This window comes from Wasmannia auropunctata, unplaced genomic scaffold, assembly GCF_000956235.1.
Source record: "Wasmannia auropunctata unplaced genomic scaffold, wasmannia.A_1.0 LD334209.1, whole genome shotgun sequence".
NCBI classification, from domain to species: Eukaryota; Metazoa; Arthropoda; class Insecta; order Hymenoptera; family Formicidae; genus Wasmannia; species Wasmannia auropunctata.
The window spans coordinates 1-23,397 of record NW_012028681.1 but is presented as its reverse complement, the minus strand read 5'-3'; the positions used below and the strand labels follow the sequence as shown (position 1 = coordinate 23,397).

Sequence of the window (23,397 nt, the reverse complement as noted above, 5' to 3'; positions counted from 1 at the left end):
AAATAAAAATTTTTTTTTGACCTGATTAATCTGATTAGTTAACTTTAAACACTTATAATTCAAAAACTATTATAGTCTCAACATTTTGGTATTGGAACTTTTGTCTTAAAATGATCTCAGGAATCTACCCTTAAGCGTTAGTCCGGTCATTACGGGACACCCTGTATACGATTAATATTTTGTGTCAAAAACACGTTAAAATCATGTAATAGATTTATTTTATATTCTGTTTGGCACGTAATGCGATTAATGCATTCACTCACAATCGGTTAGAGAGTTTACGCTTTATCCATGTCATCTAAATCTTATTAAAAAATTTATAATTAAATAGGGAGTGGCTACGCACGTACCCCAATTTACTTTCGATTTATTAAATAATTGACTTTGCAGGATCATCAAGTCTCACGTCGTTGATGTTAATAATTTCCGCTCGCTATATCAGCTATATCAAAGAAAATGGAAACATTTATTCAGACGGTTTATTTTTATAAGCGTGTGCGGCGTGTATGCGAGCGTACGTTCGCTCAATTTTTTCCTTACCTTCGCCGATGATTATCTTCCGCGTAGCTTGTAAGTAAAGTGGGTGAAACTCTTTAGCATATTGCGAGCGGAAAACTCGACTCTGTCAAGTAACCTACTTTTTCCGCGGGTGCGAAAAACAGAAAGAGCTTGCTCCGAGTGCTTGTTCGCCAATTTGCCTGATGTTTTTCGCGCCACTCGCGCGAAAACTACTTGTAAGCTCTTGTCTTTTATTCTTATATTTCTTAAGCGGGTCAGAGAGTAGCTACCGTAATGAAGAATACTGATTAACGATAATAATTCACGATCAGCATTTCGATTATATTTATCTAAGCAACAATATAATTTATAAATTTGAAAGAAGGATTTTTGTTATTGTTGCGATATGCATTTGTTTGGACATAGCATTCTTCATCTCGAGCTATTTTAATCAAATGGCCATCAAATATTACAGGGAATCGATTCTCGATTCCGCAGTACACGTAAGATAGTACACGGGAAATAATCCTCAAAATGAGTCTACCGTCCATAAACGCAATTTTCTCGTACCTCTTAGTGAATTAGCTTTGGGAGAACTCGTTGAGAAATCTCATTATGAAATTCGATTTTATCGTGATGATTTGTCTCCAACAATCGAACGTTTCAGAAAAAAATTTGCGCAGTTAATGTTACGCGAAATTATATTCGAATGCTTTCTTAATCTACAAAAATATAATTAATTGCAACAGTTAGAAAAAGCAGTAACTCAGCGCAGCAATACGTTATCTAAATTACTTTTATTTCTTTAAATTTCCTTTAAATGATTAATATATATTATATACATACATATATATTTACTTATTTAAAAAAATATATTCTCTTATTGCAGATTTTCAAAAACTCGAGCGTGAGGCACGGATATGTAGAAAACTGCAACATCCAAATATTGGTAAGTCAATTTTATTTTTGTCAATCTTATACGCATTTTGCGATCTATTCGATCACGATACATTAAAAAATTATAATTGTGTGCCATCGTGGTGTACTAATTTTACGCCATTGTCGAATATATGTATGTTATTAGGAGAGTAATTAAATTGAATCACTAATCGATATTGACGGAGCGAGTCTTGGAACTTAATCCGAGTAGGCGTTCCAAAGTGAAATTATGAATAATCTGCACGTGACACGGTCGTGGTATACATGGCTGGCATCGCGAGTAGATATCACCCACTTTAATCAGACATGCATCGCGCGTTTGCACAATCATTGCTTATTTTCGACAATAAATATTATAACAACCGCGTATAAAAATTAAATGTGTTTTCATCACAGTAGAGCGTTTAATCAAATATTTTGAATTAAAACAATTTTCTAATCTTATTTAAATTGTATTAAATTTTATTATTGAAACTTTATGACATTCTATAATTGTTTCATTCTACAAGGTGTTTCTCAGGCAAAATATATCATTGAGATTGCTGTTGCAATTTTTTAAATACAATCTTTTATAACAGTCATATTGTATCGTGCCGATAAATATCACAGAAATCAAATACGGGCGACACGCAATATTGGAATTCAATAAAGCAAAAGAGAGAAAGTGCATAAGCGAAAAGACGAATAAAGGATGACTTTGCTTTTACGCTTCAATACCTCTGATGTTCTTCATTCTTTATATTTCGATCATTACTCGTATCATTGTCTATTTCTTTTAATATATTGATATTTAAAAAAAATTTCTTTCTTTTGAGAAATTGTATTGTTACGTTATGTTTTTTTTTATCTCAAGGATAAAAAGAAATATTTTCTAAAAAATATGATAAATCTTACAAAAATATTGCAACACTTTATTTTTTAGCAGATGTGTAAATTTTATAATTTAGCAGATATGTAAATTTTATAATGCGTAAATGAAGGAAGTAAAAGTGTTATTTAATAGAATACGAATTTTAATTAAACATTTAACAATTTAACTTATAAATGTTTAAACATTAAAATTAAAATTAAATAAAGCAGATTTTTAATTTTTATGAAAAAAATATTAACCCTTGTTTTCTGCGAAGTTTCTCTTTCATGACAGTTTTCTTGAGCAAATATTTGTTCCATCCTCAATTTAATATGCGAAATTCACGCGCTCTTCCGAGTTTTTGCGGACATATGTACTTGTGTACATGAAGGGATATCGATTTATTATATTGAAGATTGATCGATATTTGCCGAGACAACGAGAAAATATCCATGTTCTGGATGGTGGAATAGAGACGGTGGAAAAGGCGGCAGTCAGATTACATTTGGGATTATGGAATCTGGATGCATGTTCTCAGCTTAAGACATAGAAGCTCGTTAACTAGACTCTTAGTAGACTCTAATTTCTCAAGCTTGTTTGAAAAAAGAACTCGCGAGAATTTCTACTATAATCTTTTATCACTTTTCTAGACGCTTTTGCGATATCCGCATTGTTTTCCATATAGACACATGATTAAATGTTAAGAAAATTATTAATACAAAATTTAATTTGTAAGCGTCGTATTTTGCCTCAATTTTATAAATTCTTTTTGCGAATTTTGCGCAGAATTTTAATACTTGTTTTATATTTAATTTATTGATACAATCTTTATTAAATTATTTTAATACGTACACTAACATATACACTAACACAATTGCGTATCGCTAAATGTTTGTTAAATATAATCATTAACAATAAATTGAGTCGAATTTCAGCTCGTATATCATATATAGTATTATTAATAATGTATTATTGATATTTATGTGTGACAAAAAGAAAAGAAACATCTTGTTTATTCATTGATTCACGTAAGTCACGATTTAATTTTGTTACGCAATTGTCAATCTGAAAAAGTATATGTACGCTTAGTTTAAAGCCAGATTTCTTATCTCTCTAGTTAAATTGCGCCGAGCGTGATACTTAAATGGCGTTTCAAAATAGTGGAAAAAGTTAAACGCCGTTTCAGAATACGTTGTTCCACTCCGGAATAAACCATTGTTGCACACAACGTTGCATGTATGGTATAATCTAGATAAAATGTAAATCACGTCCCGTTGTGTTCGCGTTCCCGTATATTTGATGTATAATGTTAGAAGTACAATTAATCTCGTGTCTCTTTCGTCATTATACTCTTGATTCATGAATTATTCTCTGTTTTTATAACCATTTTGTTACGTATTATTATATATTAAATTCTTGATGAGTCGATTGTCCCAGTCATTTGATACGCTTTATTAAATTACGCTGATTCTATTATAGCAGCAGCATGTAGATTATATCGACTGGTTTATTCAAATCCTTGTTATTGATTAAGCACATGTAAGGCTACTAGAATTATAACAAAGATATATTGTAATATATTTTAACTTATCCGAATAATTTATTTAAAAACGATTAATTCAGTTTACATTTTAACTCTTACAATTATCTAAAAATTTTTCAATCGTCAAGTGTTCGAAACACAGTGTTCAAGTTCTACAGTGATAATTTGCTTTAATAATATATTATATACAAGCATTGTAATTATTCTAGAAATTTTTTGAAATAACTCATTTCAACATTTTGTATACTTTTTGTGATTTTGTGCTTTTACTTTATCATACGAGTAGATCGTAGGAGTAGAAACGCGAATTAGGTTTTGCATGTTCTTGTAGCTTGCGGAGGCTTCCGTGTAATTCGATTTTCTGCGGATTACACGACGCGTCTCAAGACGTTGGAAAATGCTACAGCAGTGCTCTATTCTATGATAAAAAAAAAAGGTACTCTGCCGTTTTTATCACTGTAAACTTTTAATTTTTATGAGTATAAAAATATATATTACATTATAAATAATGCTATAAAGAATTTTTGGGTTGGTCAGGAGAATGATGAACAAAATGATACGTACATGACGTACATATTTTCGACAGATTTTTATCAAACATCAGTTCTTTGACGATCTTTCACTCGGTATAAAGTTTGATTAGACACCATATTTTTTTTGATAACTTTGGGATTTTTATTGTTGAATATATCTTTATAACAAAGTTAAGATCTGGTTAAAACAGAGTAATTCTGGAACTAACAACAAACTTTTGTTACCTGTTTGCCAAATGCTTGAGCTCACCGCGAAATTTTTTTAAAATTAACCTTGTGTAATTGTATAATGTTGGAGTTTAAATTTTTCATAGACTGAAAGCATAGATCTCAAATTTGCTAAAAAGAATACGTCGCTAAAGCTCGGTGTAGATTTTACACACACTTGTAATATATATAATCTTCTCTCTATATGTATACACTTATATATATTTTATCTTTCTCGTCGCAGCCACTTTACATTATATATCGTGTGTCGAAAGGTTAAACTTATAAATAAATTATAAAACGATTCGCGCGTATAATACAGCAGTATGGCTAATTGATGATTACTTTAGATACATGCAAGTACCGTATTAACATAGAAAAGGGAAACAAAAAATATAACTATACAAGTAATCTTTAAGGTTGAAATCGGTGGGAAATTGCCTATTTAAATTGCATTTCTTTTTATAATAATTGTCAATTGTTCTATTATCATTATACTCGAACTATATATACACACATAACGATTTACATTTATCATGGGATTCTTTTTATATCACATTTATTAGACGCTTTGTTACATGAGCCGAGTGAGCGCAGCGCGCTTTTTCCGAACCGAACGTTTCTCGTTTCGATTGCTGATCGTACACACGTATTATCTTCAATCGCGATTCTCACATGCTCTAATAAGTAAAGCGCGCTCGTATTACAAATACGAGCAAATGCGAAATTGGAGCTATTGCGACGCCAGTTTATAGGTGACCCTGATTAATTCGCTGCTCGAAACAATGCCCGTTCCCGATTATCAGCGAAAAGAGGCGAAAGTTTACTAGTTTTCTATTATGATTTTACTTCCGTAATTGCGTCTGTTCTGATGGGCTCGCATATATATAAATGGGCGATTTACATCCGTACGGCGAATACACGAGAGAGATTGCGTAGAAAATCTATTATAGTCAATGAGAGCGCATCGATTTTACATGTAGCAAAATGCGAAACGAGTGTTAATAATGCATCGGACATTAGCAATTGCGTCGTTACTGTCGTTAGTAATCTTGTCGTAATGACGATTCTTATAATATAGGTACTCTCACGAACAGAATGCAAATGCAAGAATGCACACAAACAGTTTTCCACGTAGTTTATTTCATTTATTTATTTTTTCAAATCAAAATTGCCACGAATACTTTTGACGACTTTGATATGTAGATATATGCAACGCCATATACATTATGGCATTGCAAGTTTTTCACGCAGTGAAACTCAAGTGACTCTCAAGTAGGTATATTATCTTGTTGAATTATACATGAAATTATTGTACATTGAAGTTTATTAAACCATTAGATTAAGTGAGATCTCGTTGAGATATTGATTAATTTTCTCGAAACATTTAAGGAGATGTATTACTTGTTAAATTATTGCTGTCTTAATTGCTTTATTGTTTAATACTGTAATTGGTGTAATTCAGAACTCCATCTTTGCCGCCGTATCGTACCATCTTTGAACCTTGACCTTTTCAATGTCTTTAGTTCATTAAACGGTCTCTCCGATCACGCGTATCTCCGATTGGAAGTCACGGTGTGAATTACAGTCGACTGATTTACCTTCAACAGTCCTCGAGCTAAATTGAACGTCCAGCACAGCAAATAAACGCTTGATTTCGATGGCAAGTGCGTCGATAATTACTAGCTCTCCTCTCACTCGCTTGTAAGTTCGCTGAAACCTGCCTCAATGGCCACGCTACTAATTGATATAAATGCGACTCGGCGTTCGGTGCGCCGATTACAGCGCGGCGGTGCAAACTTCCACTTACAATTATAGTTAGATGCAATGCACGTCTTCATTTTTGTAGTAGTCTCTTTCAGATTCGAAAATCTGGCATGCACGTAACATCATTGAATAATTAAAAAGAAATAGCGAGTAGTATTGATGCGCTAATGGCACCGATATTTTTTATAATTCAGGAATCATTCAAGTTCCATCTTTTTTAGAATCGAATCGATATTAGGAGGAGAAAGTGAAAGGAACTTAAAATAAAAGAAATTTGATGTAGGTGTTACATTTTTTGCAAGGACTTTTACGTCCGATATATTTATATGTATAATGTCGAAAAAAGTTGGATGATGCAGATGTTGTTAAATGAGAAAATGCAAAGATATTTTGAACTTATTTCCCAATTTTCCCAATCGAATCAATCTTATCGGAAAATGAAAATTTATTGGAAAAAATGTACATTTTTGTTGTACATTTTTAGTTCTTTTTCTAATAGAAATTCCTTCTTTTATACTTTTCATCAATTTGACACGTTGTAAAAATTTAAATGCTTAACAACAATAAGGGGAATGCCATAATGTTTGCAATAATGTTTCTACGACATGTGGAAGTGACTTTCGACACGGAATGCGAGCCAAGGTACTATTAAATTTATTTGATGCCAAAATTCCAACGGCCATAAAACATTTTCAATTTCGCCGACTTCGTTCTTCGAGGGAAGCAACGAGAATTGCCCATTACTCTCGCATGCGACACACGCGACTGCGACCTTGAGCCAACAAATTCGCACTGATGTGTTTTGCGGTACGAGTCGTGCGCGTTATACAGACTGGATACAAGCCAATCGGTTGCGCGTGATTCCGAGGAAAATTTTTGGCGCGTGTGCATTTTTGCGCGGATTCGCGTCGGATCGCGGTTGATCCTGCGAGTACACTCGAACGTGAAGATTTTCGTATACAGCATTCGCGACGCTGACAACAAGTGTCCTTTTTCAACCAAGTCGAGTTGAGACACGAACGTTTGCTCTCACTTGAAAGAATTTGCCAATCTTTAATCGGCTTCTTCGTCGCTGCGCGTCGTGAATGCACTTTTTTGCACAAATAATGATTTTCCAGACGAAAGTCCAACTTCCAAGGTGCCCGAAAGTAGTGGCCCAATCTTACCAATAATATCATCCTTGTTTTAAGCACTCACAGAGAGATTACTCCGTGTTGTGCTTTTACCTTTTTCTCCGGATAGTTTCAGATTTATAACGTTATTATTCTTGATTGACGTAACAAAAATAATATCTCTATTAACTGAATAACTAACGCATCAAATTACCATTGTTCGCGTTTTACCATTCACTATACCTAAATGTGAAGAACGACGTTTACCCCTCTTTTACCCCCCGTTTCTAAACGAATTTCATTGATCGAGGCAAGGATTCTCTAACACGGTCCCACTATAATACATTGTAGCAACGATCACAATCGGTACTGTTGACATTGTTGTATCGACAATTCCAACCGAAAATCATTGTTTATCTTTCTACTGTATAGTGCGTAGTCAGTGGCGAAAGTCACGCTTCGCCGCGGATCGTAGCCGCTGCGGGCGGTCCGTTTGTCGATGACTTTATCACTGACAACGCGGCTATTACGATCACGAGCTCTACGATATACGCGATATACGTGATGGCGTTTATCGCGTATATTCGGGAAAATGTCTATAAATATTTGGTTATATATTTCTGCAGATTCTCTATTATATTTTTCTTATTTATATCTTTCATTTATGACTTAAAGTTTCACCCTTATTTTACTAACAATAAGTCATCGAATTTTGTATTTTCCCAGTGTTCGCGCAACAATGGATGATCGGCGTAAATTTCTCCAAGATCGCGCGTGTGACATTCTACGATAAACCTTGACCTATCATCGCGAAACGTACGTAGCACAGGTTCTAAAAACGGACGAATGGCAATGAGAACGTGCTCTTGCATTTCATGCCATTTTATTGTCCTCGCAGCATCTTGGAGAGTCTCTAAGCGAGACACAAAAGCGTATGAGGAAGAGAATGCAGATCAATACTCGGCATCTAATCATGCCAAACTCCATACGAGAGTATACAGCGGCAATTTGCGTCTGCTGATCTTGTCTCTCTTCTCATGTCTCGCATCTAGCCAGTTTGATTGTCACTCGGTCACGCCCTTTTCGATTAAAAATTGTCGAGAGAGAGAGAGAGTTACGAAAACACTTGCCAGTTACACGTTTACTATTGACCTTGAATTAGGATGTTTCGATATTCGCGCGTTACACAGCATTACGTAATATCTTTTTAATTACGTTATTTTTTTATAAATTTCCTCTTCCGACACTTAAACTTAAACTAACTATATTATGTAAATTTGCATTGTTTGCTACGTGGGAGTCGATGAAATGAAATGAAATAATTTGTATATTTTACATTGATGCTACATATAGATTATGTTAAATGACGCTTGTAAATTGTGTTTTGAATTAAGTGATCGACGTGTATTGAAGACGATATGATAAATGCGTGCAAAACAATAATTTGTATCGTCTCGTTTATTTGTAAAAGTATAGATATTTGCTATATACATATGTATATCTAAGCGGAAGAGAATTTATAAAATGTTGTTAATCCTTTATGACAGAAAATCGATGACGGTTTAGACAAGGTAACTGACGCAAGATTATGAGAGTAAAGGAATATAAAGTGAACTGGTTTTATCAGGAAAGTTTTTATTATAAATGCTATTATAAACAATTTTTATTTTATACCAATTTACACATGACAAAAATATCACGTATTTTAGATTACACCTGAAAAAATGAAGTCTTGGCATACTAATATTAATGTACAATATCTTCTTCTAATTTATTTATTTATCGAAATTCTTTTGCTGAAATTTATCTTACCATTTTATCTTATAAATGCTTGCCAGATATAATAAAACTTGAAGACACGTTACGAATCTATCATTAATGTCAATCGTTAAAAGTATCGATCGATGGAGTTCGGAAGGAATGAGTAATGGTGTTTTCCGTCGATGATTCCTATTTCACGGTATTCATGTCATTCTCGCTAAATTTTTTTTACTCGTTAATGCGCGGGTCGTTGTTGGAAATACTGACTTTCGTTTGATTGGCGAGATCTTGTGTCAAAATGAGTTGTTAGCATTACGCGTTAAACTGTGAAATGATACTATTGTCAGGAAAAGTTTCGTTCTCTATTATGGCGGTATGGCGACGGCAACCCAGTTCGTTGATCGATTTCGAAGTAGGTACGCATACAGGACAGCGCATTGCGGTGAAAATATAAAATTGCTGCCGGTCAGATAAAGTAAAATGCATCAAGAATGCTAGCTAAGAACAGAGCAAATCGAATTTTCTTGAAAATAAAAAGAAATTGTGCCATTAAGGAGGAAATGGGATAGAGTCTGTACATATATGAATAAGAAATATTTCAGAAATAACAAATATGTTTTGTTTGCTGCTCGCCTTGGATTATCTTGTTGAATAAATAGGATTGCAAGAGCTGAAATATTCATAACTTGAAAATTATTTTTCCGATTAAATCGCTTTTTCAACAGGCATCATTTTGAGTATCTTAACAGAAGTTTTCAATTTAGCTAAAGTAGAGGTTGAAATTTTATCAACATTAGTAAATGTTGTTATGCAAAAGATATAAGTGTCTTGTGTTTGTTTAAATCTGGCTGCCAACTGTTCTAATTATGAAAAAAACTTGCGCGTTTCTTACGAAGCTAGATTATTTTGACGTGATTATTTAGCACCTGCATGAGGTTAGAAGACTTTTTCATATCACTCGAAAATGATTCTTGCTCTTTTGTACAGCGGATGCAAACAAAAACATGTTACACGAGAACGTCATCGACAACGTTTTTCGCGTTAAAGAGAATTGACCATGTCTTCACTTGACTCTGATTAAGCTCGATTTGCAGAGCAAATTGATTCTTGAATCAAAAGCGAAGTGCTCTTTCGTTGACTTTAAACTAATAATTGTACAATAATTGTAAGCGTTATTTAAATGTTTTTAACAAATGATTTTCTCGTATTCGAAATTTGATCTCTGCGTTTTGCAGCTTTCGATTTGATTAATATTCGTGTAGAAAACTATTCTATCATCTAAATTTATACTGTGTGACTCGTGATTCTCTGTAACTTTAATTTTTACTATATACTGTTAAACTGATTACTCGCTATTACACTAATGAAGATTATAATCGTTCTTTTATTTCAAACAATTCTTTAACACAAATCTTTTATCTTTTATGCACATAGAAAAATCAGTTAGAACAATAAACTAACTAAACTATTATATTTTATTTTCGTATTTTTAAAAAGTCTAATTATAAAATAATAAGATGTTAAGGGAACACGACAGGACATTTACAGCAAGATATTTTGTATATAACTGATAGATACATTTTTATTAATTATAGACAATTTCTTTTATTTGTCGATTTTATTACGCGCAATTTTATTATCCACAATTTAATTGCACCTTACTCATAACAAACATCAAACGTACCATTTTTCGTCTGTATACATGCTCATCGAGTAGTGTTGAATCTAACATTCAGCCGCGAGCCGCTATAAATTGAGCGCGATTGTTAGTCTAGTGTCGCGCGACTGTTAGGCGAGTTAATTGACGACAATTGTTCTTGAAGAAGGCGTTAAGTTCGCATAACAATTGTTCAATAACAGTAAAGAGAATGGTAAGAGATGTCGAGATGGCATCATGTTTCCGTTTGATGATATTGTCTTGCAGACTCAACAATTTCGGATATCATCGGCATGTAAGATTGACTATCACGTGTTTGCTAAACCTAATTTGTATTAGGAATTGTCATCAAGCTTATGGCAAACTTGCAAAATTTAAACGGAGAAAACGTTTTACGATCGTGCACTCTGATGATGTCGTTCGACGTCACGATCTCGATCGGCATGAATTTCTTCGGTCCAATCGTGGAAAGTTTGATGTACGCAATGCGGCAGTTCAAAACTTGCTGATGCAAGATCCAAATATATTAAAGTATATTATGAATAAAGAGAGAGAGAGAGGGGGGGGGGGGGAAAAGAAATAAATACAAAAACAATTTTAAAAATGTTATTTGTTAATAAATCTTATTTGATTTTAACAAATGAGATTATAATGAGTACAAAGAAAGCATAAAGCAGATAAATAGTGTAAATTATGTAATTTTCAATGTTAGTTATATGTATAACATTTTGTTTTTGTCATTGTGTCTTAGGGCTTACATATGTCTAAATATATTATAGAAACTACTTAAAATACAAAATTGTAACAAGTATTTTCACAAACTTGACGGTTTGTCATCCATTTTGTTACAGTGAGATTACATGACAGCATACGAGAAGAGAATTTCCATTATCTCGTCTTTGATCTGTAAGTATATCGAATCGTTATTTCCAATTGTTAGATCTAATTCAGTCTTTCTATGTCTCTTGTATTTTTTTTTCGGTGAAACTAAATTGGTTATTTTATGGAAAAGAGTAAAAACTACCTCAAACGATAATTATCGAAATCTCAAATTGTAATAACGATGCACAATATATCTGTGGATATGATTTATCTCGATGACATTTTTAATTATTATTTAATATTTTTAGAATTATTTTATTATGTTGTTAACAGTTAATCAATTGTAAATTATGCATGCCTCTATCTAACACACAACGAGAAGAAACTATTCTAATCGGTGTTATTTATACGTGAAAAATTAATATTTCATTTATATGGAAATGTGAAATATCGTTATCTTTAAACAGAGTAATGCCAAAATTTTTATGATTTTTTATAACTCTGAAAACTACAACCTATATATATCTCTTTATTTCAAAGTTTGCGCGATTCTCGATCCGCGCAATCATGTTGGGAGCATTCGATACGATCTCGAGCTAACAATAGACGCGATTCTCGAGTCATCGCGTTCATCTAGTCTCGACTCCACTAACAGACTCCCAGCGGCGAACAACAGCGAGGCAATTCGTGAGCTCTAATTGCATTAAACAGAGATATCGATCTGCGGCCTTTGAAAATCATCAGCAATTTACACACGGAACGAGAAAGTATCGCGCCTAATTTAATTTTTGCGCGAGAATCCGCTCCGTTACGATTTATAATCGTAACGTAATTGATTTACTGAATACCGTAAATCTCGTTTCTCTTTCTTGCCGTTGCATATGGCAACGGCTATGACTTTGCTACTTTGTCACAACGCCAATTAGTTCACAGGTTACAAGGGATTTAATTTCATTCATTTGTTTTTCGCTTAATGTTTTCGCCAACATAGCACGCTATTTTCGGTTTTGTCCGTCGAATTTCTAATATTCAAGCAGTTAATTATATTTTCTGCAGTGTATAAAGGACATTAACACTGTAGATCTTTCACCGTATTTTAATTTTAATTTTTAACGCCTTTTTTTTTAATTGTCATTTCATTCATTATTTTCTTCTGTGAATTTTACTTGTCATTCGGCTGTAACGTGGATGCACCCTAATGTCGCATCTTAATGTGTAATAGTTATCTTCAAATCTAATCAATGAGATTTTATTATCTACCTATAATGACCTATAATGTCACAGGAGATCGAATATTGCTACTTTTTGCACGACATCAAGTTTGAGTACAAGCGGTACATTATACGGTACGAGAACACGCTTACGTTACGAAACATTTGCGGAAATTCACGCTACTTTTATTTCCGGGGTTAAACGTCCCGCTACTTGGCGATATTGCTTTACCACGCGATCTCGCGACGCGCTCGCGAAATGGAATTGAAACGTAAAACGCTTACAGAGTCACCGGCGGAGAACTGTTCGAAGACATCGTCGCCCGGGAATTCTACAGCGAGGCGGACGCCTCGCACTGTATTCAACAAATTCTGGAAAGCGTTCACCACTGCCACCATAACGGAGTTGTGCACCGAGATTTGAAAGTACGTAGAAAAAAGGGGGGGGGCGAGTTTGTCGTGTTTGCGCGTTTGCAGGGTCGACGCTCTGCTCTGGACTGCTCTTGAAATAAAGTGAGCGAACTCCAGCGTGCAGGTCTATTCTTCCACAATGCACTTCCGTCCAATACTTGATCTACCTTTCGCGATTTTTCCACGGGATGTCCCGGAAGATTGATACAATAATAGTAGACGACGGTATTCTCGGTCAAAGCTTTAAATTCACCGAAATCACTTGTCGATATTTTTCGGAACCAATTCAGTAAGCAACTCTGTAATTTACATGTTACGCTTACTATTAATTTCGACGAAGGAATGTATATACAATCTGTTTTGATGGCGATGAATTTATATACGAAATGCTTGATGATTGAATTTTACTTTAATTTTAATGGAAAAGGAACTTTTGCTTAAAGAAGAGTACAATACTGACTCGCATGCGCGATGTCGAGCATTCAACAATGTCGACGGATTTGTGCCATTTTCTGTTGCAGCCCGAAAATTTACTTCTCGCGAGCAAGGCGAAAGGGGCGGCTGTGAAATTAGCAGATTTTGGGCTGGCGATCGAGGTGCAAGGTGAAGCGCAGGCATGGTATGGTAAGTTGGCTCCACTTTTTCCAATGAATTAATCTTGAAACTTGGACTTTGCCGCCGTCGTCGGTCTAGTATCGACGATGACCGAAGTGACCGAACGATGCGAATAACTTGCGGAAATCTCTGTAAGAATTAAGATTCTTATGAGGAGAAAAAAGCATGTGTTACGTTTCGCGACATGATATTTAACTATTGTTTGGTTGTTGGATCTTTTTTTTTTCCTTCGCAACTGGTCGAAAATCATACAGAGGTTATAGACATTGATAACGAATATATGCGACATTGATAACGGATATATGTACATACCTATAATATAGGATTCGCGAATGTCTTATGTTGCGACACTACCATCCGGTACTATATTATTTACAAACGAAATGTAGTTTTTGTTCTTCCATTTATTATACTACATTTTTTTTCATTAAAACAAAAATAACCGTAGAAAAAACGTGTGAGTGTGTTTTTTTCATTTTTTTCATTTTACTTTAGAAGAGTATCTTTTTTTATATTCTATTTTATTAACCATCTATCTATCTATAATCTATGTATTTATGTATATCTTAATATTCGCTCAAGTGAGAAAATTAAAAAATAATATTGACTGTCTCTAATCTTATCGTTAAAATACATGTTTTGAAAAGCTTCAACATGCGCCTTATTTTTAAATCGCAAGCCTGTTTGAACTATTTTGCTATTGCTCGTATCATCTGCAATGCGAGCCGTGAACTTGGATTTTTTCGTTTACTTTGTGCCCTGTTCGTTTGTATGATTTACGTATACATTCTGCACTCTATAAGAGTCAGCATATTTGCCTACCAGCCAGCTGTTCGTTTTGTTTCTTTATGCAAAATTCTTTATGCGAGGGAAAGTTTTCCGATAGCGCGGTGAACTCTTTCGCGCATGCAGGCAGTTCCATAGAGAAACTTGTGCTTGATTTTAAATTCTTTATCGAATTCGAAGACAATCTTGTGGAAAATTTTGTTTGAAACGATTACTTGCCTTGCATATCTTCTATATTTAATGTCCAATATCTTAAACAATATTTAATTTTTGCTTAAATTTATATTAACTGTTACATTATTTTAATTACATTCAGATTATGTTGGCAATTTATTAAGTGCCTTAAAGGAGGATAAAAAGTTCGATTTTTGACCACCCTGCGGAATCTTAAAAAAACTACAAAAAGCTGTTATTTTTGTGTGAAACCCACACGAAATAGTGAAAACAGTTTTATATCCTAGAAATGCAGGAACGGTAGATTTTTTGATATTACATATATCATGTCTCCTTTTGTAAGTCGAATTTTCGTATACCACGCTAGAACTTATCACGGAATCGGATGTATTGCAAAAGTTTCTCCGTAATCGTGTCCTTCGAAAGGGAATGAACTCGAGTGATTGATAAAAAGGTTTTGCTGGAACGCCCGGCTACCTCAGTCCGGAGGTACTGAAGAAGGAGCCATACGGGAAACCAGTCGACATATGGGCGTGCGGTGTCATCCTGTACATCCTTCTGGTCGGTTACCCGCCCTTCTGGGACGAGGATCAGCATCGGCTTTATGGACAAATCAAGGCCGGATCGTACGATGTACGTATCACATATACGATTTATTTAGATTGTTTTTAGATTTTTATGTTAATTTATATACATTTATAAAAATGGAAGAAAAACGATACATAAAAAGAAAAAATTTGTTGAACAAAAATTCTATATAGATAAAATAACACTTTCTGTCAATTTTTTACATCTACTTGCGCAATTACGTCATTATCTATAAAGAATTAACATGATTAACATTTCTACGCTCGTTTTGTGCGCAGTACCCGAGTCCGGAATGGGATACCGTCACGCCGGAAGCCAAGAACCTTATTAATCAGATGCTGACGGTGAATCCAGGAAAAAGGATCACTGCTAGCGAGGCATTGAAGCATCCATGGATTTGCGTAAGTTTATCTTATCGCGACGAGCAATTTCGTTTACATTTATATTGTATATTTATCGTTTACATAATTTACAAAGTAACATATAATATCGCATTAGGTTACCGACACAGGGGATCTTATTATAACGCGCCAGTATATTGCATTTCTATATTTATGTAGTGTTACGCAATATATGTGTCACGTATATAATTTAGTACATTAAAATATGATGGTTATTTAAATTGAAAAGATTAAAAGTAGATATAAATAAAATAATGTGATATTGTGATATATACTTCTATGGATAATAGAAATTTTTTATGTGTCAAAGATTTATCTTTTGTTTGTTTATATGTTGAAGTTATCATTTACGAGTGTTATTCATGTTGACATAATTTGACTGCTTTTGTAATTTTTTGTTTCTTCTCTAAATGAAATTTTATAAAATTTTCTTAAGTTTCGCAGCGTGTATATTGTTTCTTCGCTTCGGGACAATGCCTAATATCGTTTCCCATTTGCTTTGTGTTTCAGCAACGTGAGCGTGTTGCATCTGTGGTGCACAGACAAGAGACCGTGGACTGCTTGAAGAAATTCAATGCAAGGCGCAAGTTGAAGGTGAGTATTAATTAAAAGTTTTACTTTATACGTTTATTCAACGTTTATTACATATCTCTATCTTAAATTTCTGTCAACCATTTGACGATTACCTATATGATTTTGCGATTTTTCGTTATGAAAAACCATTCACGGTTTATTATTTAAATGCTTTGATTATTTCGAAAAATTAGTTACACTGTGCAATAAGTAAAAATGCATTTTTTTATTTGCATGGATAAAATTTAAAATAAAACTGAGACACACACACACACACACACACACACACAGGGAATGTTACCTGAATTTAAACGTTAAAAAAATAAAATACGCTTTATACTCATTCGGATAAACAATCTTTTTGCTACCTTTCGTAACCACCCGTAAGCCTGCACCGTTTTAAATGTTGCATTTTATCTTAATTAGTATCGGAAAAGATTGCACTTGATTCAAATATCTCGCAAATATCTCAATTACGAGATAAATGTAAATTGAAATTTGCAAGTGGTTTCATTTCAGGTAATATACGAATATAGGATATTGGCATACAAATATAGTTTTTATGAGAATGTTAAGAGATTTGTCGAAATTTGTTATTCGCGATTATCAATTACTAATTTTATAGCGCATGGAAAAGCATGACGGTAATCACGCAAATTCTTATTCTCGCCTGCCGCAAAATCTCACATATTAGCTCCGGCCATTTACAAATGCAAATTCCATTATATCCGCTTATCACGTTGCGGCCTGGATTGCGTCCGTGCGAAACTGCGGATGTTAGTAACATCTGTAAAATTAGAACGCCGTGACGCGCATCGTGGCCGGAGGTATTGTAAATTCGATTTATCAATTCTTTCTCGGGAAGCATCGTCGAATGAAAAATTAATTTCACGAAATACATCATAATATTTCAGAAGAAATTGATTAAAACGCAAATTATTTAAGTGAGAAATACCACGAGTAGAGGAAATTATATACATGTATAAGTTTCATTTAACTGTTTACGCCTTGAATATTCTATACTAATATTCCAATATCGAAACACTTGACATTCTGTTTAGTCGAGTATCTATAATGTATAATTCAGGGAAGTGATTGACAAATGAAAAAAATTAAAGGAAAATTTCGAAAATTTTCAAAGCAATTACTACAAAGAGATGAGCTTTCACCGCATTTGCGGCACCACAAACTGTGATTCGATCAGAAATCGCGATGAAATCGTCTCCCTACCTTACTATTCTTACGGCACTGTTGTTCGACAAGTCACCGACGATTAAACGATGGCATGCATCGACCAGTACGACTCCACTTCTCGTTGCAATCGCCGCAGTCGTTGCTCTCGACGCAGTGTACGAGAGCAGAGAGTGCTGCTTTTTATCAAAGCCATGTGTGTATGACAACGTTCACTCGCCGTTATTGGAATGCGTCGAAAGTTCGAGGCATGTGCGAGGACAGCGCATATTCCTCTCAAAGGATTTCGATTTAATTGTGATAAACTGTGAAACTGAGAGTGCGACAATTCCGCGAAACATTGAATATTTGTAAAAATGGACGTTGGGACGAGCGTGAAAAAATTCATTTATTCCTTCAATTTTGTTTAATTTTATTGATTTTATCGAAAATCAGCGTATAAGTTAGCAGTGCAATTTCTAATATTTTAAGTACGATTAATTGTTATTTATATCGCGATGATTAATGTCGACAACATTTGCAAAGAAAGGTTTTCTTTTTAGTTAGACAATTTCGCAAACGTGAATTTTAATAACTTTTTGTATTTATTTTAATTGTCAATTTAAAATTACAAATGTATTAAGGCTCATAAGAATAAAATTCAATATTAGTAAGGATAGAAGAGCTACAGAGCCGAGCAAGGTGTTTACGCTTCAGTATCTTTATATATTCTGTCAGTGAACTCACATTAAATTAAAATCGTCGCAAATACAAAAACATGTGCGCACGTGTGTGTGGCTCTATAGCTGTACAGCTCTTCTATCCTTAGTAATATTGAATTTAATTGTCAATGTAATTTATTTCTTTAAATTTATTTCCTTATTATATTTTCTTTGTCTCTACAGCTAAGTTTTTGTTGTTTGAATTTCCTTGTATTATATTTGTACGCTGAGCTAGAAACTTTGAAGGAAAAGATTATATAGGTACTCAAAATTCTTATTCTAACATTATGCAGCTTTTAATTAATTTTTTTAAACTCTTATAAAAATATTAGATTACTCTAATTATTTTTATTAAATGGATCACAAAAATTCTTATATTATTTATTTTTTAAATGTAAAAACTACGTTTAGTTAACTAGAGCAACGGTTACTGGAATGTGAGGATTGTATGTCCTTGTAAATTACGAGCAAAATTGGATACGCAATTTTGACCTATTTCTTCATGCTTATAATCTCAACTCAATTGGACGACATAATCATGACGACACTCGTAGCAGTCGTTCAATGCCTGAACAAAGCGCAAAGAAAACATTTCATTATTTGATACGAACGACGATGCATGAACAGCTATTAAACGTTCAACAATGGCTCGTGGTCGTGATTAAACAACACGTGCGCAAGTCTTATCGTTCACGTGCATGATATTTGAATCGTACTTGTATGTACATACGGTTACTGTGGCTAATATGGTAACATATTGTATTACAATTCAATAACGTTTTTAGCATCAAGAAAAAAGTATTTCTCTTTGTAAACGAGAGAAAGAAGATCTTTTAATGCTCTTGCCGATAAACGCATTTATGTATTAATATTAGAAAAATCTCGTTATAATTTACATAATTATAATTTTGTAAAAATTTTAATTAAACAATGTCCTTATGGATCGAATATTATTTTTGGCATAAGAACGATAAAGAGCTATTAGATGCCATATTTGCACAGAAATATAGCTAGGCTGTAATTTCGTTTTACGCACTAACTGGATTCTATAATGTCGCTGAAAAACGACACTACTATAATGTTTAAGTGGATAATTTTCGCGCGTTGAGATGAACATTGCGTTTCGAAACACATAACTGACGCGAATTACTGACATTAAAATTGCTGGCTTCTCTCGCGAACCGGACTTGATAACGTTATCTTAATAATAGTCGACGATATAGCGAGTGCGCAAAATCGATCAAGTTTGTCTATACCTCTGCGTGACGTAATTATAATTGGGTACCTAGGTACCGTCGTGATCAAATTTTTTGCGCGAGATTGCCTCTGTGAGAATTAAATATCACTTTAAGCCAATTATCAAGTCCCTCCATAAAGAGATGAACGAGCGGCAGGTAAATTTTGAAAGTACTTGAAAATTGTAATTATAATACATTACCAATAATATTTTGCTTTGTTTTAATTTTTCTTTATAATTATTTATTTGTATCTTATCGAATAGTAAAGATAAACTATAATTTTGGAAATAAATTCACTTATTTTTCGTATTGATTAGCAAACGATAAAATATCATCTTGTCTTCAATTTTAGCGTAACAATAATGACTTAATTTTGTCAATATTATACAATAACAATAAGTAATAAATCCATGTTGATATACTAATAACAGTAAGTAGAGTATTTTTTGTATTTTACATTGTAATAATTTATATTGCCTAACTTGAAATTGATAATGCAGGTTTTTTTCTTTTTTTTTATTATAAAAGAACCAAATTGCCTTATAATTATTAATTTGTTTTATTATTAGAGAATTAATGAATTTTGAGGCACTTGCGAGGTCTTGGTCTTGTATTGCTCTTGCTTTTTCAAGTTCCAGTTTTTATCGAAATCGTCGTAATAGCGATCGCGCGTTAGAGGCATGTAATCGGCCAAGCACGTAAAAATGAAGCATTGAAGCGACGTCGAAGCAGTTGTTGCAGCTGTATGCCGATTAAACCCCGGCCGCGACGTTGTGGCTCATAAAAGTGCAAATGTCGAGTGAGGAAGTTTAATGACGCCCTCCGCTCGTTCGTTCGTTTTCGCGCAGATTGAGACATGCGGGACTGAAGAATAAATTCATGTTGTGCAGACAACAGGAAGTGACTGCAGTGTCCGAAGTAATGAAATTTTAATCACCGTCAGATTGATTGTCTAGTAACGCGACGGTAATCAGTACGTACGGTAGATACAACAAATATCAATAATACAAGATGTTTATGATATGATATTTATATTGTGTTTCATAACGTTTGCTACGTATGCCACAGGATGACGTAGAATTATTTAGAACTGCGAAACATTTTCGTATGTCGATTGTAACGATATTCGTCAATTTGCACCAGTCGAATAATTTTTAATTAGCGTTTTCTGTTACTCTCTCTCTCTCTCTCTCTCTCTCTCTCTCTTCTCAAAAGCAATAATACGCAGATACTTGATATAGATTAAAACGGGAAAGGGAGAGATGTTTTAGAGCTTTTGTGTGAAATCACAGTAGCCGCTTTTTAAAATTGTATTAAATATAAAAATGGAACATTCATTTTAATAACATTGAATGATTTGGCAAAAAGTAAAAATTAATTGTTTTATCTTTTCTCTAAAAGGATTATTACTTGTTTCTAAATTGATTAAATTGAGGTATTGTTTTCATTGTTAATAAATTATTTAAAATCGCGAAGAAACGTTAATTGATTTACGTGAAGAGCACGATGATTTTCTGATTATCAATAGTTGGATCAATAATTGTGTACAGTTGTGTCTAGATACACACAGAAATCTCAATTAATAAATATAAATTTTGAGATTAACGTGTATTTTGGTGCTAGTTAAAAATTTTATAATATTCTGCTCGTAAAAATGTATCGAGACAAATCTCTGTCAAAGGCTTTATTATTTAAGACTTGGTCGCGTTAATTCGAATGTCGCAATCGACATACGAAAATGAGCAATATTGCTAATCGATGATTCGAAGTAGGAGAACGAAACAAAAGATAGCTTCGTTTTAGAGATAACAAACATGGAATATCCGTCTAAGCACGTTTACGAATCTCATCCGACGGATGGCCTTATTACGTAAAGTTCGGCGACGCATCTCGAACTGTTTGCTATGGAACACAGTGAAATGGTGTCACTCTGTGTGACAATGTTTCCAACTTGCCGCGAATGTCACCGAGCTTGATGAAAGACGAGAGTTTACGAGTAAACTTCAACCTGAAACTCCGTATAATCATCCGACCTCACTCTTAAGGTCGCCTGTCACTCGCGTACACTCGCTTGTCGTCTGGAAATTATTTCCCGTAATTAAAAGCCGTCGCATCATGGTACGGCAGTTTGGACTTTTCCCAGACGTTTATCATAATCGTGCGCCTTTAAAGACACGCGATCGACTCTTGTTGATTTTCTTATACCGAATTATGGTAGACTAATCGATAGCTTAATTTAATAATCTATGCATACGCGATACATGTGCGCGCGCGTGTATAATTAGTGTCAAAGTCTGTTAATTCTAAACATTTTATAGTGGTAAAAAATATTGAAAACTGTTATCGATAAATATAAACCGTTTCGAAAAATTCAGTATTTTGGAAAAAAAAAACGATATTTTTCTCTTATATATTACATTTAATTTCTTTTTTAGCTTTTTATTAATGTTATATTTTTATGTTATATTTTACGACAAAAGGAAAGCTGTCACTTTATATACTGCTATTAAGAATTATCGCCCCTTTTACCTCATCCTTGTATGTACATCATGCATGTTCTGTCTCATTGATATTGTCTGACCGTGAAGATTGATGGTGATCATTTTTCCTTTTCGCTTTCAGGGCGCAATATTGACAACCATGCTGGCGACGCGGAACTTTTCCAGTAAGTATGATGCACAGGGTAAGTACCTCCGGCCCTCTTCAGCGCTCTATACGGACCACGACAGACAGTACTTTTATATCTTCCGTTAAACTTTACGTCTCCATGTTTCTGTACACGAATACATTCCTTTAACAACCCCCCCTCCCTCCCCCAACAAAACTACATCTCCCTCCTTTCCCTCTATCGTTTATTCGTCTTGCACTTTCGCTACATAGAGGATCTATTCATCTGTCTTTTCGCTCCTTTCAAAAGGTGCTTTATAATGCGGTTGTATAGTGCCATCATTACTAAATGTGTTATCTTATTATATCACTGTGTATATCACAATGATAAACTGTCAATTCTATCCTGATTTTTACGAGGATTAATATAAAGTCTTTTTAAATTCTGTTGTATTGATATTTTTATTCTTATAAAAACGACTGCAAAATGGAGCACCTGTGTATGCACAGAGATAAACTAGAGTCCTTTCTTGTTGAGACAACCTCTTGTATTAGATGATCGAAGGAGCGAGGTTGTACAAGGAATCAAACAGTTATATTAATATAGCACAATGATTATGAACAATCGGCCGTATTTATTATCTGAAAATCATTTTTCACGCGACTTTCGCGGTTAATTAAGCACTTATTAGACAAAGAATTGTATTTTATCCTCGCTCACTCGGTATGGTTATCATGATATGATGTACATCCCTATCTATTTCGTATACTTTATATAGTTGATGCACATGGCTCGCACATCATATCCTGCAAAGACTGTGGTACGTTACCCAGAAGGATTAGATCTTTACAATGGATATACATGATTTATATTTTACGTGGTACGTAACATGACTAGTGTCACGCGTATAGCGTGATTCTCGTTATGGAGGCAAACAATTATCCTAAATTTTAATCCTTTCATTGCAATACCGTATTATTTTATTAAAGTTGAAAAACAATATGAAAATTGTAATTGTATATTGGCCACTTTTATTGTGCGTCTACTTGACACAATAACAGAATAATGATGTAAATTTATGTTGTAATAAGATGTTTTTGAAACTGTTTCTTGTTTTTAAACTTATTCGCGCGCTCGTGCACACACGTACAGAGAGAGAGAGAGAGAGAGAGAGAGAGAGAGAGAGAGAGAGAGAGAGAGAGAGAGAGAGA

At 33.9% G+C, this 23,397-nt stretch overlaps 1 protein-coding gene across 1 annotated transcript in view; it reads left to right on the top strand.

Annotated features, from left to right (window-relative positions):
* Positions 1 to 23,292, top strand: part of LOC105459083 (calcium/calmodulin-dependent protein kinase type II alpha chain) — a 62,847-nt gene extending 39,555 nt beyond the window's left edge. Inside the window, exons 3-10 of the mRNA XM_011704776.1 lie at positions 1,388 to 1,447; positions 11,719 to 11,773; positions 13,188 to 13,326; positions 13,833 to 13,935; positions 15,341 to 15,519; positions 15,753 to 15,875; positions 16,386 to 16,469; positions 22,201 to 23,292. Of these exons, the coding sequence (XP_011703078.1) occupies positions 1,388 to 1,447; positions 11,719 to 11,773; positions 13,188 to 13,326; positions 13,833 to 13,935; positions 15,341 to 15,519; positions 15,753 to 15,875; positions 16,386 to 16,469; positions 22,201 to 22,332 (875 nt within the window). The 3' untranslated portion in view covers positions 22,333 to 23,292. The remainder of the gene's footprint in view (positions 1 to 1,387; positions 1,448 to 11,718; positions 11,774 to 13,187; positions 13,327 to 13,832; positions 13,936 to 15,340; positions 15,520 to 15,752; positions 15,876 to 16,385; positions 16,470 to 22,200) is intronic.
* The last annotated feature ends 105 nt before the right edge of the window (positions 23,293 to 23,397 follow it).